This window comes from Moesziomyces antarcticus (assembly GCF_000747765.1).
Source record: "Moesziomyces antarcticus DNA, scaffold: scaffold_v10042, strain JCM 10317, whole genome shotgun sequence".
Classification (NCBI taxonomy): Eukaryota; Fungi; Basidiomycota; class Ustilaginomycetes; order Ustilaginales; family Ustilaginaceae; genus Moesziomyces; species Moesziomyces antarcticus.
Genome location: NW_014638968.1, coordinates 1 through 24,999, shown reverse-complemented (window position 1 = coordinate 24,999; position 24,999 = coordinate 1). Strand labels below are relative to the sequence as shown.

The 24,999-nt window shown below is 61.6% G+C and overlaps 10 protein-coding genes across 10 annotated transcripts; 4 read left to right on the top strand and 6 right to left on the bottom strand.

Annotated features, from left to right (window-relative positions):
* Positions 1 to 2,003: 2,003 nt before the first annotated feature.
* Positions 2,004 to 6,530, top strand: PAN0_042d6371 (uncharacterized protein; the record flags this gene model as incomplete). The annotated part of the gene is made up of 1 exon (XM_014798187.1): positions 2,004 to 6,530. One exon carries the CDS (start codon positions 2,004 to 2,006, stop codon positions 6,528 to 6,530), a length of 4,527 nt encoding a protein of 1,508 aa, XP_014653673.1.
* A 303-nt stretch (positions 6,531 to 6,833) lies between these two features.
* PAN0_042c6370 (uncharacterized protein) lies at positions 6,834 to 7,492 on the bottom strand (the record flags this gene model as incomplete). The annotated part of the gene is made up of 4 exons (XM_014798186.1): positions 6,834 to 6,971; positions 7,077 to 7,225; positions 7,297 to 7,384; positions 7,481 to 7,492. 4 exons carry the CDS (start codon positions 7,490 to 7,492, stop codon positions 6,834 to 6,836), a joined length of 387 nt encoding a protein of 128 aa, XP_014653672.1.
* A 375-nt stretch (positions 7,493 to 7,867) lies between these two features.
* Positions 7,868 to 9,878, top strand: PAN0_042d6369 (2,5-diketo-D-gluconic acid reductase A; the record flags this gene model as incomplete). Its single annotated transcript, XM_014798185.1, has 6 exons — positions 7,868 to 7,882; positions 8,004 to 8,146; positions 8,381 to 8,522; positions 8,617 to 8,887; positions 8,999 to 9,509; positions 9,602 to 9,878. The coding sequence occupies 6 exons, from the start codon at positions 7,868 to 7,870 to the stop codon at positions 9,876 to 9,878; spliced, it is 1,359 nt and encodes a 452-aa protein (XP_014653671.1).
* A 766-nt stretch (positions 9,879 to 10,644) lies between these two features.
* PAN0_042d6368 (NAD-malate dehydrogenase) lies at positions 10,645 to 12,535 on the top strand (the record flags this gene model as incomplete). The annotated part of the gene is made up of 5 exons (XM_014798184.1): positions 10,645 to 10,748; positions 10,835 to 11,009; positions 11,078 to 11,294; positions 11,531 to 11,879; positions 11,968 to 12,535. 5 exons carry the CDS (start codon positions 10,645 to 10,647, stop codon positions 12,533 to 12,535), a joined length of 1,413 nt encoding a protein of 470 aa, XP_014653670.1.
* A 391-nt stretch (positions 12,536 to 12,926) lies between these two features.
* On the bottom strand, positions 12,927 to 15,185 carry PAN0_042c6367 (uncharacterized protein; the record flags this gene model as incomplete). Its single annotated transcript, XM_014798183.1, has 1 exon — positions 12,927 to 15,185. The coding sequence occupies one exon, from the start codon at positions 15,183 to 15,185 to the stop codon at positions 12,927 to 12,929; it is 2,259 nt and encodes a 752-aa protein (XP_014653669.1).
* Positions 15,186 to 16,806: 1,621 nt separating this feature from the next.
* Positions 16,807 to 17,877, bottom strand: PAN0_042c6366 (uncharacterized protein; the record flags this gene model as incomplete). Its single annotated transcript, XM_014798182.1, has 1 exon — positions 16,807 to 17,877. The coding sequence occupies one exon, from the start codon at positions 17,875 to 17,877 to the stop codon at positions 16,807 to 16,809; it is 1,071 nt and encodes a 356-aa protein (XP_014653668.1).
* Positions 17,878 to 18,691: 814 nt separating this feature from the next.
* On the bottom strand, positions 18,692 to 20,056 carry PAN0_042c6365 (uncharacterized protein; the record flags this gene model as incomplete). The annotated part of the gene is made up of 1 exon (XM_014798181.1): positions 18,692 to 20,056. The coding sequence occupies one exon, from the start codon at positions 20,054 to 20,056 to the stop codon at positions 18,692 to 18,694; it is 1,365 nt and encodes a 454-aa protein (XP_014653667.1).
* Positions 20,057 to 20,409: 353 nt separating this feature from the next.
* On the top strand, positions 20,410 to 21,714 carry PAN0_042d6364 (tRNA (guanine-n -)-methyltransferase; the record flags this gene model as incomplete). The annotated part of the gene is made up of 1 exon (XM_014798180.1): positions 20,410 to 21,714. One exon carries the CDS (start codon positions 20,410 to 20,412, stop codon positions 21,712 to 21,714), a length of 1,305 nt encoding a protein of 434 aa, XP_014653666.1.
* Positions 21,715 to 22,032: 318 nt separating this feature from the next.
* PAN0_042c6363 (uncharacterized protein) lies at positions 22,033 to 22,713 on the bottom strand (the record flags this gene model as incomplete). Its single annotated transcript, XM_014798179.1, has 1 exon — positions 22,033 to 22,713. The coding sequence occupies one exon, from the start codon at positions 22,711 to 22,713 to the stop codon at positions 22,033 to 22,035; it is 681 nt and encodes a 226-aa protein (XP_014653665.1).
* A 527-nt stretch (positions 22,714 to 23,240) lies between these two features.
* PAN0_042c6362 (uncharacterized protein) lies at positions 23,241 to 24,199 on the bottom strand (the record flags this gene model as incomplete). Its single annotated transcript, XM_014798178.1, has 2 exons — positions 23,241 to 23,742; positions 24,054 to 24,199. 2 exons carry the CDS (start codon positions 24,197 to 24,199, stop codon positions 23,241 to 23,243), a joined length of 648 nt encoding a protein of 215 aa, XP_014653664.1.
* Between the last annotated feature and the right edge of the window lie 800 nt (positions 24,200 to 24,999).

Sequence of the window (24,999 nt, the reverse complement as noted above, 5' to 3'; positions counted from 1 at the left end):
TAACCCTAACCCTAACCCTAACCCTAACCCTAACCCTAACCCTAACCCTAACCCTAACCCTAACCCTAACCCTAACCCTAACCCTAACCCTGACCTTGTAACCCTAACCCTAGGGCTAGGCATACTCTAACAGACTAATGATCTAAGTCTAAAGTTCCATCTTTCAAGATTCTAGATTCGGTCGAAATTTGTGTTTGATTTTGTGTCTCAATTTCGCGTCTCGATTCTTTGCCGCTTTGGCTTTCTGCCTGTGGACGGTGCGTGTGGGAGGCGCGTGTCGACACGGCCAGGAAGGCGTTGTCCCTATGAGCTACATCGAGGCCGCAGAAGGTGCCGCAGCCGTTGGTGGCTCGACAGCCTCCGCCGAGCGATGTTGAGGCGCGCACCTGCCCAGAACCGGGCCCTTTGTTCTCGCCTGGCGCCATCGGATCGACTATTACGGCCTTCTCCTTGCTCGTCGAAAGTGTTGAGCAGGCTGAGATGAAAAGAAGCGGCAAGGATCGGCTTCTGCGTCACGATACATGAGGGCCAGCGTGCACAGTGCTGGTGACTTCGTCATGCTTCGAGCTCTTCGTCCGCTTCAGCGACGTCCTTGGCTTTATGTCCAGCTTAGCGAGTCGGACCCCTCCCAGTGTTGCCATTACCACCTCGGAGAGCTGGATCAGGTGTTGGTGCTGATGGCCAACCGCAGGCTCCTTTACGACTCCGCATCCTTGTGTGCGAGGCGAAAGAGCCTATAGGGAGGGCAGAGCGGTGGTGCGAAGAAGCAAGTGAGCGGGACCCCACTTGAGTGCCTTTCATGGACGGCTGTCGGCCCCTGCTCGGCCTTCTCAGGCGCGGAACGGCGCAGGGTTCATACCGCAGCGCCTCGTTGTTCGTGTCTTGGTTATGGAGCCAGTAGGGAGCCGGAGCGCGAGGTCGCGCGCTTGGACAGGCTGTGCAAGGCGTAGGGCTCTTGCCTTCAGGTGGAAGCAGACAAAGCGTCGATGACACGTATCGAGACGTCCAGCACGAACACCTCTCGGTCAAGAAGAGCGCTCGCCTTTTGAGGCCAATCCCTGACGATGTCATGCGTTGCATCTCTCGCCTGCTGTGTAACTACAAGGCAGAGTTCAGAGACGGGCTGGACGTTGACGTCTAGATACCGACGGGGTACCGTCCTTTCTGGAGCCTGTCGAGCAGCACGGCTACTCCCGCTAACTTCGTAGCCCTCCTCGCTGTGCGCACGTTGGTCAACGTTGTTGCACGGGCCTTTGCTGGGCATTCGAGGGAGAGCAACACAAGCTACGATCTCGACCTGCTAAGACCTGGGTGCTTCCTCTGTCTCAAGCCGAAGGCTCAGATCGCCTACAACATCGCTCATGACCCGTCCGTCGTTGGCACAGGCCTTTCCGCAATTTTGACTCGCCGCGAGAGGGAGGACCACAATCGACTCTTTGGATTCATGTCCGTTCTAGCAGGCCCGAACATCACCATCGGATACCGGCTCAAGACCGCCAGGACTCGAATGACCTGCGTTCCCTTGGCCGTGGGCCAGATGGCTTTGATCTGGGGACGCCAAAGTCAAGGATTGAGACGTTGTCGTGTCTATTTGACATGCGGACGAAACGTGTTTGCGGCATTGCGGCATTGCGGCATTGCGGTGAGGCGTGCCTGTGCCGGTGCGGGTGCAGCATCGTGCGGACGACTGGATCGCGGGCGACGCGAGTTGGAACTGCGGGTCGAGCGACTGCGTGTCAGCGGCGTAACATTTTGAATGAATTTCGCCGCGAGCGACGACTCGGCGTTGCCTAGCGGAACGCGATGGCGGCGGATGGCGTTGGTGGGCGGTGGTGCAGTGCGCGCTGCGATGCGATGCGATGCGGTGCCGACGCGTTACAGTTTCAGGAGCCAGGTCACACCACCACCAACCTGAAATTTCCACGCCTCGCAAAACTGGAATTCACCATCCCACCAAGAGCTCGCAATCCGGCGCCGCACCTTGCTCGCCGTTCGAGCCCGACATGACCGCCGCAACGGCGCCGTCTCCCTCGCCCGCTCCATCATCAGCCCCACCACCACTCGCACACACGCCACCCACGCGCCAGTCGTCCAGCGATGCCATCCACGCATCCACCGATGCATCCACGACGCGTCGCCATGATCCATCCACCTCGGCCTCGCCCGCCATCGTGAGCGCTGCCGCCGCCGTCGACTTCACTTCCACCAATCTCGGCACGCTGGCCAAACCCATCGACCTCGCCTCACCGCCAGGCTCTCCGACCATCGCGCCCGCCACCGCCGCTGCAGTCGCGTCCCAATCCACGCGTCCGCCATCCCAGTCGTCGGTCTCGCTGCCACGCGCCACCAGTGCGGCTCAGCCATCATCGGCACCTGCAACCGCCAGTGCCACACCGTTCGCAAACGCCGTCGCCACACCCACGCGCGTCTTGCCGCCGACGCCGCTAGGCAACGCACCCGACCGCGCAGCAGCCACGCCTTCCGCCACGCCCTCCGGCTCCGCGTCCAAGCAGATCCATCTGCCATCGCCGTACAAGGCGCCGAGACTAGCTCAAGCTGGCGCCTCCGAGTCTTTTGCCACCGCCTATCCAACCCAGGAAACGCGCCAAAAGTATGCTTCGCCCTCCAAGCCGCTTGCCTCCGCCACGGGTAGTGGCGCCGCGACCCTGTCGCACAAGCGATCCTGGCAGTCACCCTTGTCGGTCGACCTTGCCAACAAGAAGCTTCGTCCGACTCATGCACCCAGCTCCGCGCCATCCACCTCGACATCCGCTGCCTCCGCTGCATCAGCCGCCACGTCGTCTGCATCCTCGAACCCCGCCCTTTCGTCGAGCTCATCCGCAATCACCACCGCGCGTCCGCTCTCCACCCTCCCGGCCACCGCAAGAGCCACAAACACCGCTTCCGGCATCACCGTCACCAATATACCCAAGCCGGGCAGCCCGCTCTCTCGTCAGGCCGGCGTCGGCCCGCTCAACCTCGTCCCCGCCGTCCCGGGCACACAGCTGCCCGCCTCGACGCGCGACGAGTATCTCTCCTTGCTCCACAAGTCCGAGCTCATCGACCTCGTCAAACAGCTCGAAAGGCAGCTCCACGACTTGAGTGCCGCGCCCATCGGCTCGTCGGCGCTCTACCGCCAGGCGCGCATCTATCCCAACCACATCCACACCCAGATCGACCGCCTCAAGGCGCGCCAGCGCATCGAGTCGTCCAGGCCCACCTCCACCTCCGACCTCAGCCTCAAGGACGTCTACTCTCTCCTCAACTCGGGCACATCCACCTCATCCGCTGCCGCTTCCATCTATGCGCGAACACGTGCACCACAGCCGCGCTCCGCCACTTCCACCCCGACCGCACTCGCCCAAACCACGCCCACCGTGTCGTCTCTGCCCCGACGACCGCCTGCAACGACATCGATTGCAGCTCGGTCGGCATCCACCGCTGCCCAGTCTCCAGCCCGTCCGCCCTCCAAAGACGCAGCACAAAACGCCTCCCTCACCAACCTCATCAACTCGATCAACGCCATGGTCCGCCAACAGTCCCAGCCAGCACGCGGGCCCAACGGCGCTCCCCTGCCGCCGGCGCTCTCCGGAGCCAGTGCTTCAGCTCTGCGCGCTGGCGTCTCTGCCCCCGCCCCCGCCAAAGCACGTCAGCCACCCATCGCACCGTCATCCTTGCCAGCGGCTGCGCTTCGCAGCATCGTTGGCGACGGGCCCATGCCGTCCAACGCTGCCCTGGCAGCGGCCATTGCCGCCCATTTTGGCGGGAGTCTCCCTGGCAGCGCGGCTGCAACAACCCGTGCCACACCTTCCCCCACACCCGCGTCAACACCGGCAAGGCGGACTGGCGCGAGCGAAACCAGAGGCGCCATCGCGCGAACGCAGACGACGTCCAACGACAGCAACCCACCCGTCACCACAGCCTCGCCGACGCCTGCACCCGGCAAAGACATCTCCGACAAGATCGCTGCTATCCTCGGCTCGTCATCCTCGGCGCACACTACCATGCTGGGCCCTCAGGGCTTGCCGCTCGCTCCTGCTGCGGCTGCTCCCGCCTCGGCCTCCACTTCAGCAGCCCTGCCGATCGGCAACATTGCAGCCATGCTGTCGAGCCTCGCAGGCCAGGACAAGGAATCGAATCTGTCCGCCAGTTCCAACAATGCACAGTCGACAAGCGGCATGCCAGCAGCCGAAGGCCAAGGCGGCGCCCTCGCCAGTCTCTTGCAGCAGCTCGAAGAGGCAAAGAAGCGCCTCTCGCCACAAGCAAGTCCGTCGCAGACAGCTGCGACGCCCGCATCATCGTCATCCAGCGCTGCCGCTGCCCTCAGCGATCCGATCGCCATCCTCACAGGCGCCAGCGCCAACCCAGTCTTTACGCCCACCTATCCGGCTGGTACAGCGACGAGCCTCTCTCCCGGCATGGCCAGCCATCGAGACGCGTCTTGGTCGCCCGAGCCAGAGCCTGTCATCGTTCAAGGACCACTGGGCACCAGCACGCTGCCCTCTTACGAAGACATGATCGTCGAAGGTCTGCGCGTCATGGGCGAAGCACCGCCACGCACATTGTTCAACTGGATGCAGGTCACCTATCCGCTCACCAAGAAGTTTCGTCCATCGGCACATCAGGCGTTGCAAAAGGCATTCAAGCGAGGCAGGTTGCTCAAGACCGGAAGCATGTATCGCATCAATCCATCGTGGTCGAGTCCCGGCGAATCCAGAAAGCCGACGCGCCGGCCCCAGGTCGGCAGAGACCACCCCATGGTCACGCCGGGCCTCAACGGCGAAGTGCTGGCCGTCAGCCCGCTCAAGGACAGCCAGGCCTATCGCAATGTCGGCGACTCTGGGCTGCGACCGACCGGCAAAGGCGCGCGTGCGGGGCCGCGTCCGTATGGACAACCGGGCGCAGCGCCGCTGGCGAACCCTGCGAGCAGCATATTCCAGAACGGCTCGGCGGCGTCGATCATCCTCGAGTACCAGAAACGAACGGCCAAGAAGCTGGACGCCGACTCGGTCAAGCAGCTCTACCAGCTCATCCGTTCTGGACCCAGCGATGGCCCGGCCGAGGAGATGCTCGCCTACCTCTTGACGCAGACGGGCTATCACGATGCTGCTGCTACCGCCACTGCGGCGGCGGCGGCGCAGTCGGCGGCTGCGACCATGCCGCAATACATGCGACCGCATGCGTCGATGTCCGCCGTGGCAGCGAGCCCAGTCGCGCCCGGAAGGATGGGCGTCGCAGGTGGCACGAATGCAGCGCAACGCCGTCTGCCGGTCGCCAAGGGACCCACGTCGCTACCGCTGCCGACGACAAGCGAGCCGACGATGATGCAGCAGCTGGCAAGCATGCTCAACGATCTGAGCTCTCCCATCAACCCTGTGCTCGCCAATTCGCTGCTCGGCCAGCTGAGCAGCAACGCCGCAGCTGCAGCGGCCGCACGCGCCGCCAACATGCCCGCGATGGGCGCGTCCGGCACGCTTCCCGCAGCGCCTCCACGTGCGACTGCGCCTACGCCCTCGGCAGCGACGTCGGCCTCGTCGCAGCTTGCATCCGCGCTGTCAAGCTTGGCTGGCACTGCGCAACAGCAGGACTTGGACTCGGCGGTATCCCAGACGCTTGCGGCTGCGCTGCAGCAGATCGGAAGTGCGCCGAACACTGCGAGCAAGCCGGCCGTTTCCGACGAGATCGCTGCGCCTCAGCCTGCCGAGACGGAAGGCCAAGCGGCAGCGGGCGTGGCGGGAGAAGGCGACGAGGCGCGCGAGCTGGAGGAGGGCATCGACCTGGCCGAGTACGAGGATGCCATCCGTGCGCTCACGTCGGCGTTTGGAGGTGCGGACGAGGGCGACTCGGACGAGTCCGACAACGAGGCGGACGAGCGTGCCATCGCAGCAGCCGAGGCGGAGCTGGACTCGTTGCCCGAAGCGGACGTCGAAGGCCACCTCGAGGAGCCGATGGCAGCGGAAGGAGGAAGCGCGGAGGCCTCCTCTGCCGCTGCAGCTCCGCCCGCCAAGGGTCCCGAGGGGACGGCCAACAGTGCAGGGGGACCGGCAGAAGAGGACGACGAGGAGGAGGAGGACGAAGAAGGAGACGCGGAGGAGATGGATCTCTCTGCGGTCCTTCAGCAGCTCACGGCCTCGCTGCAGGCGCATCAGGAGAGCGAAGCGGAAGCTCAGGGCAGCGACCTTGGCCAAGGTCAAGATGAGGGCTCCGCTGCCGCAGCGGGAGCGGAAAACGATGCGAGCGGAGGCGATCTGCCCGATCGACCGACGCAGCCGGAAGCCATGGAGGTGGACCCAGACTCGACGAGTGCGCACGAGCCAGTCGACGAGGACGGAGCCCCGGACGGGGCTCAGGCTGTTCGAGATGCGGCCGAGGAGCAAGTAGAGGGAGGCGATTCGGACGATCGCGACGCGGCATCGTTGCAAGCGCAGTTGGAGGCGCTTGTTGCGAGCCTCGCTGCCAACGCCGGCAATGCTGATGACGACGATGAAGAGGAAGAGGACGAGGAGGAGCCGGATGAGCAGGGACAATAGGTGGACCGCGTCCCAGCTACGATCTCACGCGTCGGGAATGCATCGGCCCGATATCGGAACGGCGTCACGACGAGTAGCCTGGCCCCGCCTCGCCTCGTGTACTTGTACTTTGTACGCTGCCACTTTGACAGGCTCAAGTTGGCTTCGCTGTAGCTTATTTCCTCGACATGCCATCGGGACATGCCGACATGTAATTGTACCAGATACCGATCTCTTGAAAAGATGAGCGCGTTGCTCGGAGGAATTGGAAGAATTTGGCATTCGCCGGCATTGACCACCGTGGGCCATGTGGTTGGAGCGCGGCTAGAGGGGGTTTTCAGGTACACGGCTGTCCGAGGGAGAACGGCAGTCGAGCCGAGCCTTGATGCCGACCGAGAAATTCATGGTTCGCAGAGATGCGAACGAACGGAAGGGGTTTGACGAGGTTCGGGTGACGTCACGCTATCGATGGCACGCGAGCATCAAGCAAACAGCGGTAGAAGCAGGCCAAGACTCGGCTGGATTCCGGTGGCCGGGCGAGCCGACTCGGGAGGCGGCCAAATGCACGTCCGAGGCACCCTTTTCTGGCACCTTGATCTGCCTGCATGGGGTGAGGCCAAGACGAAGCGGCAGCCGCTTGTGATGCCGCAGAAGCTCGAGGTGCACGGTGCACGATGTGCGACGCACGATGCACGATGCAGGCGGAAGAAGTGTGGCTATCGAGCAGGAGCACTCGCGCCAGGTCAGCTAAGAAGGAGCGAAATTCTCCGAAAAGCGCAGCAAGTACGCTCGTGAGGCCAGCCAGGGTGCGGAGGCGGGTGCGAAGGCGGGTGCAATTGAGGGTGCGCTGCAGGGCTGCCGACCCAGGTGGGCGACTGTCAAAGACCCACGCGTGCGCAAAGTGATGAGATCCAGCAGCCCTCGCAGCCGCAGCCAAACCATGGCAATGCCCTCGTACCAATGCCTCGTACCAGCGCAGCCATCGATGGGTCGGACACTGCCAGACAGATTTCCCGAGCCGATCGGCAGTTGAGCATGCATCCAAGGCGAAGGCTGCGAGGAAGAAGCTCTTTGCTCATGCTCTCGGTTTGCGCCGGTCGGGAGCGGCGGAGGAGGCCAAGCGAAAATCGAGCTCATGTACAATACCGTCACCGTCGCAACAGTCGGGACGGATGCGCCCTCTGGTCCAATGCCTCTGCGTCCAAAAGTTCACGAAATCGATTTCGTGTCAAAACAAAAACAAAAAATTCCAACCGAGGCGCAACTTCAGCCCTCCGCGGCTGTCCAGATTCGCGTTGTGGTGCTCCCAGAGTGGCTCGAGCGAGCACCCTCGCACAAGACGTGCAGTGCATGCGTGCATGCATGCGTTCGAAGTGAATGCACGATCGATGCTCGATGACCGTATCCAGCTCGCCCAGCCTCTGCAGATCCGCTTGTCTGGTCCGCTGACCTGACACTTTTTTTTTCTTCGTTCCGCCTTCCGCTCGCGGATAGGGTGCAAGGGGCCTCGTTCGCATCAGCTCTCGAATCGACGCAATGCGCATGCGCCATCATCAGCTGCACGCCCGCTGGGATCTGCGTCCTGCTGCTGCTGCCGCTGTCGCTGCTGCAGCCGTCGTCGTTGCAACCAGCGTGCCGTGTGCGTATGCGTGCCTTCTGTGTGATCCCATCGTCGCAGCTACCTCGGCCCGTCTCGGTGTGTGGCTCGTGACGAGCGTTTGCGCCGTGGCACCCCAAATCCAAACCCAAGGCCCGTCCCTCTACCCACACAAGCACAATTGCAATCAGCCGCATCCCATTCAATCGGCGCCGCCGCTCTGCGTTGCCCGCCGCGCCTCGATGAGATTGTCCTGCCGCTCCGTGCACCGCAGCAGCCACGCCGGCAGGCGCGCCCAGATCGCAGCGCATGCGCACTTGCCTCACCTAGCGCCCAACCTTGAGCCAGATTCGCGCCGGTCTTTGCCTTGCACTGTGCCCGTGCCCGTGCTGCCTGCTCGCTGCTCCACGTCGTCCGTCTTCTCAGACTTTCCGCTGCTCATGCCTGCTCGTGCGTGACTTCCCGCTGGCTTCACCTGCACGATCGACCTACTACTTAAACCTCGCCAAGCCCGCACCACCGCCGTTCCTTCTTACCCATCCATCGCTCTTCCTCCCCTCTCTTCCTTTCGTATCCAACACCAACTTACTTTTGCCCATCATGTCCAAGGTTACTGCCAGCGGCATCATCGCCGGAAACATCTCCACCCAGCGCGTCAAGCTCAACAACGGCGTCGAGATCCCCCAGGTCGCCCTGGGTGTCTACAAGGCCCCCAACGATGGCTCCACCGAGAACGCCTGCAAGTGGGCCTTTGACGCCGGCTACCGCCACATCGACTCGGGTAAGTTTATCTCTCTCTCTCTCTTTCTCTCAGAGCGCTTGCATCGTGTGTCTCAGCTAGAATGCCTGACTGACCTGTCACAACGCGCCTTCTATACTTTGTGCATCATAGCTGCCCGCTACATGAACGAGGAGTCCGTCGGCCGCGCCCTCGCCGAGTGGACCCAGGCCAACAACGTGCCCCGCTCCGAGATCTTCATCACCTCGAAGCTCTGGGACGCTGACCACGACAAGGCCGCCGCCGCCGTCGAGGACTCGCTCAAGAAGCTCCAGGTCGAGTACATGGACATGTACCTCATGCACTCGCCCGGTACCATGGGCCCCGAGAAGCGTCTCGAGGCCTGGAAGGCCCTCGAGGAGGCCGTCGACGCCGGCAAGATCAAGACCATCGGCGTCTCCAACTTTGACGTCGAGGACCTCGACCACCTGCTCGCCAACTGCCGCATCAAGCCCGCCGTCAACCAGATCGAGTCGCACCCCTTCTTCGCCCACGAGGAGCTCCGCGAGGCTTGCATCGAGCGCGGCATCCACATCCAGGCCTACTCGCCCATGGCTCAGGGCCAGGCGCTCGACCGCCCCGAGATCAAGGCCATCGCCACCAAGCACGGCAAGACCCCCGCACAGTAAGTACCACACCGCCGCCTCTCCGCCTGCGCAACTCGTCTCGCGTCCGTTTACTGACTCTTTACGCTATTCTACGCTTCGCACGCTTCAGGATTCTGCTCAAGTGGGGTCTGGCGCATGGAAACATCATCCTTCCCAAGAGTCTTACGAAGCACCGCATCGAGTCGAACGCTCAGCTTTTCGACTTCCAGCTCGACAACGACGACATGGATGCTCTCGATGGATTGGATGAAGGTCTGAAGGTCGGAAAGCTCGGCCCCCCCGGCACTTCGCAGCCCGCTTCGCCTGGAGGCACCCGCCCTGGCTCTCGCCGCTCTTCCGGCTCCGGTGGCCTGTCTGGCAACAAGCTCCAGATGTCGTCGTCGTGATCGGAGCATGATACGAAGGTGCTCGAACATCACGATTGTTCTTCTTAGCCGTTTTACCCATAATGTCTATAGGTCCCGTCACAATTCGAGTTGAAACGTCTCGAGCTTTGATGTTTGTGGCATTGAGATCCGTTCCATGGAGATCCGTTCCAAGGATTGGCTGTCGTGTCGATGTACATGAGTTGCGCACCTCGTAAGAAGGCCGATGGTTCTTGATGATAGCAAGTCGAGGCGTCCAGGGAGGGCTTGGGTCGGATCGGGATGCAAGGCCTCATCGGGACGAATCTGATTTCGATAAAGATCGAATACCGGAAAGTCTAACAAAGACTGCCTTTAATCCGGAATACGCCGGCACTAGGATGGCGCGATCGGCACCTTCGTGTGAATGCGCGCGTGAATCCGCTGAGCGCCGGTGTTGCCCGCCCACCTGCCCGAAGCGGGTACAGCGCATTGAGCATGCTGTGATGCCCCGACTGACGATCCGTGGATGTGAGGGAGCGAGTATCGAGGGCGCGGATGTCTCCACACATCGGAGACAGCTGGCCTCTGCGGAAGCTGAGCCAGCGCTGCGGGAGCAGCGCGCGCCCACTGATCCGCACGCGCGCCGCCCGCCAGTGTGGAGTTTCCCGCACGGTCAGCCCGGCTCGTCAGAAGCGGCTCAAAGCACCTCCAAGTCTTCCGGACATGCCCTTGCTTCTCTTCCAACTCCATCCCACTCGCAACTAGACAATCTTCTCCTCCCCCGTCACATTCTTCATTCGCGAAAATGGTCAAGGCTACTGTTATTGGTGCTGCCGGTGGTATCGGCCAGCCTCTCTCGCTGCTGCTCAAGCAGTCGACGCTCGTCACCGACCTCGCCCTCTACGATGTGTAAGTGCCCTCGACGCAGAACCATGCTCGGCTTATTCGCATCGGTCGAGATGCACCTGGAGCTGACTCTTGCTTTTTCCGAACAGCGTCAACGCCCCCGGTGTCGCCGCCGACCTGTCTCACATCAACACCCCTTCGGTGGTCACGGGCTACCTCCCCGCCGACGGTGGCCTCGGAAAGGCGCTCAAGAACGCCGACATTGTCGTTATCCCCGCCGGTGTCCCCCGTAAGCCCGGCATGACCCGCGACGACCTCTTCAACGTGAGTACATACATTGGCGACCCTGGCAGGACGAGAGCTTTCCACAGCCCGTGAGCGCTTCGACCCAGCTCGACCGACTTCCCTTTAGCCACCGTATCGACGAGTCGGGCGGTATGCGGGGCAGCAGCGCAGCGCGCGGCCCTCCCAACACGCCTACCGATCGATATGCGCTCGCCAGGCCACGCGCTGCACCGCGCACCGCCTGGCTTCCAAATTTGGGGGGCCAAAGTCGAATTTGTTGGTCCATGCGCGGCGAGCCAGCTTGGGCTTTGACCAACAGCTGGGGTCGCGCTCTGCTGCCGTTCCAATTCGGAAATCTCGCCTCGCCGAGCTTGATCCCCGCCAGGAGCTGCTACCGCCTGCGGTCCACCGCCGCAACTCGTCGGCAAGTCAGGCCAGTCTCTGTCTAGGCATCCTCGCTGCGCTGCATTGCTGCACCGGCTCTTGATCGGCCGCAAAGCGCTCTGGACCGTCGACCCGTGCTACCGCGCCGTTGTGATTGCTGCTTGAGCATGACGCAGCTCGACTGACACCTCTTGTTGCTTTCCGCTTCTACGCCACCCAACAAATCCGCTCGCAATTTCCGACTTCCACAACTGCGCGCATCTCTTCGCCTGCGCTATTGGCTCGGCTGCACCCTCTCCGGCGTCTTGATCGCTCCTCGATCGGACTCACAATACCCCATCCCTTCACCCGAACATCGCGCCGGTCCGACTCGCAGATCAACGCCGGCATCGTGCGCGACATCGCCGTCGGCATCGCCGAGCACTCGCCCAAGGCCTTCGTGCTTGTCATCTCCAACCCCGTCAACTCCACCGTGCCCATCGTCGCCGAGGTCCTCAAGAAGAAGGGCGTGTACGACCCCAAGCGGTAAGTCCAACTCGACATCATTCTGGCATCCGAGCAGCGTAACTGACCTTGTCTGGCGCGGCTCCTTGCTTTCTTCCGGCGCATACAGTCTCTTCGGTGTGACCACGCTCGATGTTGTGCGCGCCTCCACCTTCATCGCCGAAGCTGCTGGCAAGCCCACCGAGTCGCTCAACTACCGCATCCCCGTCGTCGGCGGTCACTCGGGTGTCACCATCGTGCCGCTGCTCAGCCAGAGCCAGCCGCCCATCTCGGTCGGCCAGGACAAGATCGAGCAGCTCACCAACCGCATCCAGTTCGGCGGCGACGAGGTGGTCAAGGCCAAGGACGGCGCCGGTTCCGCCACGCTCTCCATGGCCTACGCCGGTGCCCGCTTCGCCATCGCCGTGCTCGAGGCTGCCTCGGGCAAGGCGCTCGCCCACCCCGAGATGGGCTACGTCGACCTCACCGCCGACGCTGCGGGTGCCAAGGAGGTCACCTCGGTCATCGGCAACGACACCGCCTTCTTCTCGGTGCCCCTCCAGCTCGGCCCCAACGGTGTCGAGAAGATCCTGCCGCTGGGCAAGCTCAACGAGTACGAGTCGGAGCTCATCAAGAAGGCCGTCGCCGACCTCAACGGCAACATCTCCAAGGGTGTCCAGTTCACCGCCAACCTCTGATTGCGCTTCACAGCTGATGCAGAGCATCATGCGCTCTGCAGAGTCTCTCATCGCTCGCGTCAATCCAAGACTTGAACTCCATCTTCGCGTCTGTCGGTGTCTGTCGCGAAACTCCTGGCTCGGCGGGTTGTTGCTTCAAGGTTGTGGACGGACGAGCAGCGGTGGAAATTGCAGATTGTGATGGATCCTAGATGTACAAGGCAAGCTGTGGACAGAGACGAAGCGAGCTGCGCAAGGGCGAGACGAGCAGATAGAGAGACGGTGCGACATAGGAGACGAGAATCCAAAAACGTGTGACAGGGCAACTGAGGAGGCGAGAGGATAAAAGCTTGTGCGAAGCAAGGCGAATTCAATGACGGCGTTGAGGGACCATGAATGTTATCGCAGCGACTCAGAAGCCGATACCGCCGCCACCGGCGGTCGCAGCTTCGCGCGAGGTCTTGCGGTCAAGCAAGCCAAGCATCTTGGTGACTGCATTCTCGTCTACCTCGAGCTCCTTGCCGCCATGCGAGCTGGCCGAGGACGACGAGCGGCTGGCAAGCGCAGCTGCGCCGTTGGGCCCGTAGATGCTCGGGGTGAGACCGGATGCGGACGGAGGGTAAAGCGCCGGCGCTGGCTTGGCGGGCGAAGCCCTTCGCTTGTTGAAAGGCGACTGGAAGAGCGACTGCGACTGCTGGCGTTGGTGCTGCGACGAGCTGATCGAGTCGACAAGCTCCTCGAGCTCGCTCGCGTTGGTGGAGAGGAAGGCGGGATGCTGGGCCAGGCGCGAGTAGACGTTGATGGGCGAGAGCGACGAGTCGTCGTCTTGCTTGAACGCGGCCTTGTCGTTCGACGAGGAGGAGGCCGAGGATGACGAGCTGGCGTCGGAGAAGCTCGGACCGGCTTGGTGGGATGCAGCGTATTGCTGCTGGTGCATAGGCGGTTGGAATCCGAGTTGGGCATATGGGCTTGGGTCGCGCTTGACCATCTTTGCCTCGAGGAGGCGAAGGAACATCTGCGCATGCTCTGCCTGTGTCAACGACTGGGTCTCGCCAGCCTTGCCGTTGTTTGGCTTGACAGCGTCGTCGGGCAAGGTGGCGCTGCTTGCAGAGCTGCTCTTCTGCGGATCGTTGGCATCGTCAGCGTCGTTGTTGGACTGGCTTCCGAAGGTGAATCCGCCGCCGGGCGTGAGGCCGCCGTTGAGGAAGGCAGAGAGGTCAAAGGGAGAGGGAGCGCCGTTGTTCGAGGTGCCGGTAGCCTGTGCGACTGCTTGCGCTTTTTCGTCGAGGACGCTGTCGTCGCCCTCGAGCACGCTTCCTGCGACCTGGGACCACCAGCTCTGGTCGCCGGGAGCTTTGTTGTCGCTGAGGTTGAAGGCAAAGGGGATGGGGTTGGGGTTGAGCAGAGCGCCGTTCTGGTGGGTGGGCATGGGCATGGGGAAGATGTTGGAGCCCGGTGCGGAGGAGGCTGGGATGCCTAGGGCACTAGCAAGGCCGAGGCCAAAGTCGCGCGCGTTGGCGCCGAGCATGGCGGAACCAGTGAGCGCCGAATTGGCGTTGAGTGCGTCGGATGGCTTTGCGTTGGGCTTGGAGTCGTTGTTATTGTTGTTGTTGTTGTTGCCGCCGAGATTGAGGGAGAGGATGGGGTTGATGGATGTGCGATCGTTGGGGAGCGTGTTGCTGTTGGTGGACTTTTCGAGCTTGGTAGCGCTGTCGTTGAGGTCGGCGTCGTCTTTGTCGTGACCGGACTGTGCGAGCTGAGCAAACCAATCGTTGTCAAAGGTGCTGTTGTCGTGGATGGGTCTGGCGGTGGTGGTGGATTTGTTGGTGGCAGGGATGGCGATGGCGGCGGTGGTGCCCGGTAGCGAGTGCTTGGAAGTGTGGGAGGAGGTGTCGCTGAGCAGGCTGGGGTTGACGTTGCCTGCGGTGGTGGGGAGCAGTTCTGTGAATGCGGGCATGTGGGAAAGGGAAGAGACGGCGGCTGAGGCGGAGGTGTTGGTTGTAGAAGTGGAGGCGCGCGATCGCTTGGACTGCTTGGAGTTCGGGGCGGTGGCAGCGCTGTTTTGGTCGAGAGCTGATGCGGGGACGGGAGCGCCAAGCTGGTGGAGAGGAGGAGCGGAGATGGAAGAAGCTGGTGCGGGCTGTCTTGCCCAAGCTTCCATGCCGAGGTCGAGGGGGGCGAACGACTGCGGATGGTGGTGAGAAGGGGCGTGTTGCGAGTGTTGGATCTGGTGGGGATGGTGTTGGTCGTGTGCGGTGACGGACTCGAGCACGCCGGGGATCATGTGGGCGAATCCGAGACGTGCGATGAGCGATTTGAGCGCCTCGTTCTCCTCCTTGAGGTTGCGTGCGAGTCGCTGGAGCTCAGTGTTTGCCTCTAGGCCCATCTGGTCGAAGCGGCGGCATCGCTCTTCGAGTTCCCTGACGCGCGCCTCGCGACGCTTGCGAAACTCGCGTTGTGCCTTTCTGTTTTGGAGGGTGCGCTTTGTGACGAGGGGCGCATCTGGCTGACCGGGAACGGGGACGAGCTGCTGGCTGGCGGACTGCTTTGCGGTGGAGGTGGCGGAGTGTTTCTTGGATGGGGAGGAAGGGGAATCGGAGTCCGAGTCCGACTCGTCGGAGAACGACGGCTTGCGCTTATTGGCAGAGGAGGCTGCGGCGGTGGCGGCCATGGTGGGCATTCAATGGGCGGGGATGAAGTGTCGAGATGGAAATGACTGCGCCAATGAAAGGTTCCCAACGAGTCAACAGGAGGGTGGCGAAGAAGCACGGGTGAACGGGATGTTGCGATATCAGAGGATGGGTTAGATATCGAGCAACCAAAGTGAAGGTGAGGATGGTGGTGGTGGTGGTAGCGATGTGTGAGTACGGTGGGCACCAGTGTTGGTCGGTGGTGGGAAAGACGAAGGATGCCTGCAGTCCAGACAGCGTCACAACATGCAGTCGCTGCCGACGAACAGAGTGAAGAGTGTCGTTTGGTGCTCAGACCACGGATCCCAAAAAAAGCAACGCTGGCGTGCTTGGCTCTGGAGGGCCGGAAAGGCGCATGAATTGTGCTGTTGGAGGCAGCATTGGCAACCTAGCACCCGCACTTTTCGACTCGACTCGACTCGACTCGACTCGACACCGTCCGCGACATTGACGCGGAGCCATGATTCAGCTGGGACGTCTGCGAGCACGGACGAGCCGACGCTGCTGGTGGTGAAGCGCAGGGCAGCCGCCTTTCGATGCATGCACACTCTAAATTTTGTAGTCGACCCCGCTTCGACTCGAGCGACTGTATTGAGCTGTAATCGATTGTTGGAGATCGCGAATACAGACTGCCGATCGAGACTCGCAGACTGACAAAGTTCCGAGGCATTCGGACGCGCCGCCAGTCGGGATCGAGCCGAGCGGTGCGATGATGCATTGCGCATTTCACACGCGGGCCTTCCGCGGGCCTGGCGCCAGAATCCAGGCATCACGCCAGTCATCCGGCTGCGGCTGCGATCCCAGCGGTTCCAAGCGCCAGGATCGCAGACTGCCGGCGCCCAGCGCTTCCTCCGTCTGGCTGCTGTGGAGCTTTGTCTGGAACATGGTGATGCCATCTGGACGCCGAACCTAAAACTTCCGCTCCGAGATGCGCCGTCACTCTGGCTCTGGCTCCGACACAGATGCATGAGCACGTCGTAGACATCCCCATCTCGATCCTGCTTCCACCGCTGCGTCGATCCGACCCTGATGAACGCTGTCGGGCTCTTCGCTCTTCGCCGCCATCGCCGTTCGGCTGCATCACCCCGAAAGGCTCCACATTCCGACCTCCAGTCTCACCCCAGATCATTCAGCAAACAAAGAGTGTGCAGAGCCGGCAGCCTAAATCCCAAACGTTTTCTGTGAGACTCTGCAATCTTTCGCTAGTCAACCGATTCAAGTGTAGAGCTCCACAACCACCCTTTTGCAACCTTGGCGAAAATGCAAAGTGACATCCCACTGACAGGCACAGACGGTATCACCACTCCGTCACATTCACACGCTTCTGGACGGTATGATGAAAAGAGAGTAATGATTCAGCCGCAGCACCACCGACTGGCATCGACGCAGGGGGCCCGGGCGAGCTAAGAGCAAGGCCACACACGCCTGCCAGATGCGAGCAAGCTCAGCAAAGCCTGGCAGCAATGTGCAAAGGACAAAGGAGTGAGGAAGGGCCAAAACATGCAGAAAGAGAAGGGGACAGGATGAGAACGAGGACGAGGACGAGGACGAGGACTAGGTTGCGCGGACTGACGGAGAGAGACGGAAGTGTCAACCTCAACTTCAAATAAGGTTGTAGATGCGGTAGAGCGGGAACTGCGTGCGTCCGCCATTGGCTCCCTCGCCAAAGTAGGCGCCGCCGCCGTAGATCTGCTGCTGGCCATCAAAGTTGGCCTCGGTGACCACGGTGAGCGAGTTGCTCTTGAACTCGTCGCGCGTCGACGACCGCACCGACGCACTCCTCCAGCCGTCCGACGACTCGAAGCGGTACGCCAGCGGCGCCTTGGCTCCAAACAGGTTCGTCTTGCCGTTGACCCGGATGCCGTGCAGCTTCTCGGTACCATCCAGGCCGCCAAAGTTCTCCCCCGTCAGCCTCACCGGGATCGCCGTGGGCGTAGGCTGGCTCAGATCGAACGCGGTGAGCGGCCTGGGTCCACCGAACGCCACCACCACATTGTCCTCGGGGATGTAGGCGACTCCCGTGTAGCCGGGTCGCTCGCTGCCGTTGGAAGCCTCAGCGAACCAGGGAGTGACGGTACGGCCATCGGGCGATACCTTGGCGATGGCCGGGATGCCGAGCGCAAACACCACGTACGAGTTGTCCTGTGCATCCTGCGCCGAGTCCACAGGTCCAAACGGCATCGAGCCGCGCTGCTGTTCAAACTCGTTCTGCACTCCGTTGAGGCTCACACTCCATGCGGGTGTGCTCTGCGCGTTGACGGGAAGGTTGAAGCGGTGGAACGAGTCGGCGCCGTCCTTGCGCTGCCCCGCTCCAAACCGGAAGGCGGCCGCATTCTTGGCCACCGCAAACAGCTTGTCGCCCGCTCCATTCATCGACAGTCCCGCCATCTGTTGGTCGCCGTTGCCGTCCGAAGAGACTCCAGGGATGAGCACGTTGAAGTGCGAGTTGTCCGCCACGTTCCACACCGACACGCGACCCTTCCACAGGTTCGACTGGTAGAACAGGTTGCGTGCACGGTCGAACAGCGTGTCTTCAGGGTACAGGTTCCTGACGTTGATGTTGTACACGTCCGGCGCTGGCGCCCGCGACATGAGCGGCACAGGCAACGCATCGATGCAGGTCGAAGACACCGCGGCGAGCGCCACGGCTACGGTGGCGATGCTCAGCTTCATCGTCGTGGTGGCTCGTCGATGATCAACAACGGTAGACGAAGACGAGGTGGAGAGCAGCAGCGATGCGAAGGGAAGCGGAGTAGTGGAGATGAGAGAGGAAAGGATTCGGCTGGAACCAGCCGCTCATATGGAAGCCAGCGACGCCGTTGGAGCAGCTTCTCGTGGTTACAGCACCGCCTTGGCGTGCGAAGGCGACCAGCACGACCACACTCGCGAATCAAGCGTGCTTCGAAGCGCGCTACTGTACGCTGTGGGCGTGAGCGAGGCGGTCCATGTTGATCTGCGGAGGGTGCTAAGTTGGCAGCACGCATGGTCGCGGCAAGAGGCACGCGCACAGGGGGGAATGCGAGCGGGCCGAGCGGCGGTGGTTCAGCCTCATCCATGCAGCGGACAGCACGCACCGGTGTGCCGCGAGGTATGCTCTTGCCCACCACGACTGCAGGTTCGCCACACGGGACAGCTCATTCTCGCGTCAGAGCGCGAGAGTGGATACTACTGCATCGCAAGCCGGTGCACCGTGGCGAAAAGCAGCGTCGAGCGTCAAGCGTCGAGCGGATCTGCGAGCTGCGGGTGACATGTCTCGTGCCGCATCTCCGACACGACATGCCTTTGACGTGTGTGGCCCTCCTGCCAAGAGCGGCAGCCAAAATGCCGTCCAAGTCGAATTTAAAAAATAGGCTCTTGCGCTGGCTCACGCTGGCTCACACACACACTCACACACACAAACGCGCATCACGCCGGTCCACAAGGCAGACACTTTGATGCATGCACCACACATCTCGAGTGAGTTACCTTGGCTCGCTACGGTACACTGTCAGTACTTGACTCGCGCCGAGTACATGACCACGTCTCTCCACACCTTCTTGGGCTTGCCGTCGGTGCCGATGACCTTCTTGTCCTTGTTCCACGCCCTCTTTTCCGCGTCGCTCAACTCCCAGTCGAGCACCTTGGCCTTGCTCGCTCGCGTGAACTTGAGCAGCAGGCTGTCCTTCTTCTTGTCGTTGAGCGCCAGCTCGCTGATGAACGGCAGCAGGTCCGAGGCGATCCAGGCGGCGCGCGTCAGGAAGAGATCCTGGAAGCGCGCCGCCGGCTCGGTTGGCAGCTCGTGGTGCGAGTAGAACTGGATCTGTACCGACGCCGGATTCGGGTAGAGCGACACGCTCGGAGAAGGTGCAGGCGATAGCAGGTAGTAGCCCGAAAGCAGCTCGAGCTGCGCGAGCGCCTCAAAGTCGGGCGAAAGGCACGACTGCGTCCAGGTGCGCTGGAAGTCGGCTAGCGGCACTCCGATGCGTGCGCTCGCCTTGAGTGTCTCGACGCCCAGAAAATGGACGATGGCCTTGACGTCCAGCTTGACTGTGATGGTGGCGGTGGTGTCTGCTGCGCTCGATGCTATCGCGTCGTCGCGCGCGTTGACGCAGCCAAAGAACTGGGTGAGCAGCGCAGTGACCACCTGCGGCCGCAGACCGTGCATCGATTGGAGCGCCTCGACGGTTTCGTTGAGCGGCACCTGATCGGGAATCAGCGCATGCAGGTCGAGGTGCGAGATGAGCAACTGCAGCGCCGAGACGGTCCAGGTGGGCGAGATGTGGCGCATGTATCCGTCCATCTCGATGATGTGATGCTGGATGAGGCCCGCGTCGAGCTCGGCAGGGCTCGCTTGCACAATGCTTCTCAGCTGCTTGGGCGTGTATTTGCGCACCGGCCTCGCTGCCTTGGTCGCGCGCCGTTCTTCCTCCTCTTCGCCTTGGTACTGCGAGGCCTTGAGGAGACCAACGAGCCGGTCGAGTCGGGGTACCACGGGCGAGAGCTCGAGCGTGTCGGTGACATTGCTGCGCAAGCGCAAAACCGAAACGCTCGACTCGGGCTCGAGAGAGGCGGCTGAAGAAATGCCGTCAGTGTCGATGCTGCACAGCAGCAGTGAGTTGGACTGCGATACGGCACGCAGCGCCAGCGTCTGTGATTCGGTGGTGAGCACGGCCTGATCGTCGTATCTGCCTTTGATGGTGAGCCTGCTTGGATCTTGCCGGCGCTTTTTGGACGGTGGTTCGTCGCTCGGCTGGGCTGGTGGGTCAAAGAGGTGCACGAGCTCGCTTGGGATCTCCAGCAGGTGATACTGCGTGAGAGGCAGCGGCGCCGAGCGTAGCTGTATCGATGAGGATGTGGATGTGGATGCTGCCATGTTGTCGCGAACAAGTGCGGCAGGCACTGATGGATGGATAGGTGGGTGCGGAAGACGCATACGTCTCGGAAGCTCAGGTTCAAGACCAACACCTCTCTGCTTTCTGCCATTTTGGCGCGCCCGCTCCACGCGTCGCGTTAAGTCTTTATCGCACCGCTCTGCCAATTTGGCCTCCAACTTGTATTAAAATTCAAATCCGCACCTCCGCTCGAGGTGGAGGCGGAGGCCGAGCGGACTCGGGACTCGGATTTGCACCGGCAAGGTTTTGGAAGGCGGCTCGAGGAGTCTTCTTGCTTCTCTGCCAAGCTCCCAAACGACCGCGCTTCACGGCTGCGACGAGCAAAGCAACAGACATGCAGCACGAAGAGATGGGCTCGGATGCCAACGCTGGTTCCAGCAGCTACCATGCTGGTCCAGCCATCCAACCGCCGCCAGGCATGTCCAAAAATGCCGCCAAGAAGCTCGCACGCAAGCAAAAACTAGAGGCCACCAAGCACGAACGTCGCGCAGCCGAGCGGCTCAAGAAGAAAGAAAACAGGAGAGCGCGTCATCTGGCCGCACAGCAGGATGCAGAGCTCAACGACTTGGATCGCGCCGTAGACGAATCACACCCAGCGACCAAGCGCTCCCGACTCGAGCATGCTCCTTCACAAGCACCGCCAAAGCAGTTCTTCGACGCTCGACTCGTCATCGACTGCGGCTTCGACGAGCTCATGGTGGACAAAGAGGCTTCTAGCATGACACAACAGCTCATGTATCTCTACTCTGCAAACAGGAACGCAAAAATGCCCTTTGGCGAAATCATCCTCACCGGCCAAGATGCGCCCCGAGACTGCCTGCGAGACGTGCATCCGGACCAGCTCTCGCTCGTCCCCGATGCAGCTTCAATCTCGCAGCCAGAAACCCAGTCCGGCACCTCTTTTGCCAGCTCGGCAAGTATCGAAAGCAACAGCATCGGTCGCGCAATGGACGGCAAGCTTCGAGGGGTCTGGAGGCGCTGGAAGCGCGTCACAATCTACAAACACGGCGGAATCGAGTCTCTGCTGTCTCAACAGCTACATGGCGATCCTCAAACTCCCTCACTCGACGCGGCAGAGGAATCGGACCACGTCAAGATAGACGCTAGTGGCAGACATCCGGCTTCAGAGGAAATCCGCCAGACTCGGCATCGCATTCGACGTTCCGATGCCATCTACCTCACCGCCGACACAGACGACACGCTGACCGAACTCGAGCCAGGCAAGACGTACATCATCGGCGGCATCGTGGACAAGAACCGATACAAGGGCCTCTGCCGCGCCAAGGCAGACCGCCTCGGCATCCGCGCTGCAAAGCTACCGCTTTCGCAAGACATGATGCGCGCCGTCGAGCGCAATCTCAGCGCACGCGGTGAAACGCTCGAGGATGAAGTCGGCACTGCCGAAAAGGCCGAGCAAAGCTTTGTCGGTCGAAAGGTGCTCACGGTCAACCAGGTCGTCGAGATCCTCGCCGCCTGGACAGAAACGCGCGACTGGGTCCAGGCGCTCGAAATCGCGCTTCCACGCCGCAAGCTCAAGCAGCGAGGCCCCGCTGCACAATCCACCACATCCGCAGCTGAGATCACCGTCGATACAGAGCTTGTACTTGACGACGAAGACGCCGCGCGCAATGCAAGTTGAGCCACCAGGGCACCCTCAGCCTCTCTTTGATCTCACTCTCTCGCCAAGATGAAACAAGTCGATGCCTTTCGGATCGACGCATGCTGTATTGCTATCTGGCCAGCCAGTAACGGAAGAACGAATGTGCGAGGTCGGAGTGGATGCGGAAAGGATGACGCAGCTCGTCGAGCCTACTTCGACAAGCGGAAGAATTGCAACCGAAAGTGAGCGAGCTCCGCGGCGAAAATGCGGGAGTCGTGAGCAGGACCGCAGCGGCCGCCACCAGTGCGACCGGCCCTTGTCCGCACGACGAGGGAGCTTGGAAACGGCTCGACGTGTCTAGGGCTGCAAGGTGAGAACGGCAGTGAAGAGCACGCTGGCTGTGACCAGCAGCACGGGAAGCGTCTTGGCCTTGGCAGCGGCAGACGTCGAGTTGACCCGCGAGTTGGTGCCAGACGAGCTGGAGACGGCACTCTGGTCCGGTGTTGCGTTGGTGCCCTGGTCTGCGACGTCCGGCGTCGCGGTGGCAACGACAGCCGCTGCCGCTGCTGTCGGAGTGGTCTGGCTCGAGGATGCGCTGGTCGAGCTGGTCGAGTTGTGGCTCTTGGCGGCAACGCGGTGGTGGTAGGCGGTGGCAAACGCGCGAGCATGCTTGAATGTCGATGTGTACGTGGTGTGGTGCTTGGGCTGGCGATTGACGCACGTAGCGGGCGCGCCAATGTGGTCAAAGTGGCACTCGATATAAGCGCCCGACTGGTCGCGTGCCGCAAAGTAGTTGTGCGACTCGAGGAAACGCTGGTCCTCGACGATGGTGGTGGTGTGGCCGTTGATGGAAGCGTACTCGTGTGCGCGCACATTCCACACTGTGGCGGCTGCGCCGTCCGGCGCTGTTGTGGTGGCGAGAGGCGTTGGCGCAAAGCGGAACGAAACGTCGCCGTCCACGGCCGCCACGGTGCGCTCCAGCTGCGAGATCATCTGGTCTACGCCAGGCGCAAAGAGCGAGAGGGTCGAAGTCGGCATGGCTGGCTACACGTGCTCCAATCGAGCTGGGAACGATGTCGATCGGGGGGGATGAAGTGACCTAGGGGATACCGGACTCAGGCGAAGACAAGAAAGAAAGGAGTGTGGGTCGAGCCGTGTATGCAAAGGAGCACGGGTGGAGCGGAAGAGAAGGGGAGATGGTGGTGGACGCGAGTGAAGTAGAAGGCGGAGACGTCAAGGAGAAAGGCACCAACGTCGGAGTTGCACGGTCTGTATCCCTGCGTCTCCGGCCCTGCGTCTTTGGCTGGTGGCTGTCTTGAGCCTCCGCTATCTCTTCGCGTTGGGGCCAGGTCTGCCCACCTCCTTCGCTGCGTTCGAGCGCAGAAATGGCGTCGATGTTCAGGAACAGCACGATGTTTGCATTTCAAGGCTAGGGCATTTCGACCCAGTATGAGCAGGGCAACGGCACGATGGGGTAAAGCGATATCTCGGCTATGCTCGACGACGATCGGAACGAGGACGCAGATGCGAGCTTTGTGCGAACCTACACGGGTACGCATCACCACTCAGAACAGCCGCAACAGAGGGCGGGCGGCGGCGAAGCAAGAGACGCGATATGCAGCCAACACGCGGTCGAGACGCGCACCTCGGAAAGAGCGGCAGGTGTTGGTTGCGGCGATCATGGACAGGCACTCGTCTTCCCTCATCGTACAGTAGACGGAATTTTGAGGAGGGCCGGCAGGAGAGGAAAGGATCTGCAGCAGTAAGCTAGAGGAAGGGAGCGGTGTCGGGATGGCATCTGTACGCCGAGCGAGTGGGAACTTTGCCAGAGACAGCGACGTGCTGCCGGCGAGCGGATCGCCGAGCGCAACCTCGCACATGGAACAGATGCTGAGCGCCATCAGTCCTCTGGCTTTTTCTTGGCTCTGCACCTTTGCTCTTCTGAGAATGCCACCCGCTGGAGGCGGCAAGACAAACCATGCGTTGGGCGCAGCTCCAACCACTGATGCCGGCTGCGGCGTTCCTGAGAGGAAGAATCCTTGAGGCGAGCAAAGTGGCCGGTTGTCGCTCGGCGATGCACGTCCAGTCGGTTAGGCGCCGCTGGCGCCGACCGCACTTCTTGGCAGTTTGAAACAGTCCACGCTGGAATTTCCTCGTGTCGCACGAGTATCCGCCTTGTTCTCGCAGCCCGATTCGCTCAACGATCGCCTCGCTTGCGCCCTGAATCGGACGATGACTGCTAAGGTACTTTGTGGGAGCTTTCCCCACGAGACAGAATCCCCATCATCCAAAGCGAGGTGCGGCTGAGTCGTTCGGCAGTCGCGTCATTCGCGCTGGAGCTTTGTATGTCCGGACGATCGAAGCGATGTCGTGCGCACGCAACGGGCCCGGGCATCTCGTCCAAGTTCGACCATGCCCAAGGCGGCATCTTGAACAAGATCGCCATACCGTAGGCAACGCAGAGACTTGTCCGTGCAGCAGTGGAGACCGCCGGAAAAGAACGATCCTGCGGAAGTGTGCTCATCCTTACCCACGCTCCGCCTCTGTCCCTTTTGAAACTTTCAACGGTATCGACGCCGGCGAAGCGCAACGAAGTGAGACGGTGCCACCCGAATCGAGTGATCTACGGCATGGATCGATGGAGAAAAGTGCCAGCTCGATCTCACCGATGCTCTCGGATCGCGCCGCACCACCGCCCCGAAAAGGCCGCTGTCAGGGCGTGAGGCCGGCGGACATGGCGCGGGTCCATGAGTGCCGATGGTATTGAAGGAATCCTACCTCGGGACAGGATCCTCACCGAGCTGTATTGTCGAAGGGCGCCGACCTATAACCCGAGCATGGATGACTCGGAAATAACATATTGCCTTGCAAGACTTTTGCACGGCCGCCAAAGCCTAACTATCGGCATGCAGGGGTGACACGCCATGCAAGCTGCTGTGACGATGAACACACATGGCTCGTCAGGAGCTCCGAGAGAGAGACATTGCTGCCGCGAGCTGTGACGGAGGCAGTCATTCGACACTGGATGGTGGCGTGCGCTCCGAAATTTGCGCATCGCTTCATTGCCTTCCGGCTCGGATTCGATGCAAGACTGCCTCCACTGCAGCGCATGGCGTCGCGTGTAGTTCGACCGCCCCACGTTGATCCACGGTGACTTGCCAGGTTCAATCATCGCAACAACGGGCAAGGCAGAACTTCTGGCCGCCCTTCTCCCAGAGTCACGCAGAGCCGCGCAGACAGCGCCCGAAGGTGAAAGCACAACGTCCGGGATGGGGTCAAAGACCGTTGCGCAGTTCCGGAGGAAGGAACCAAAAAAAAAAAAAA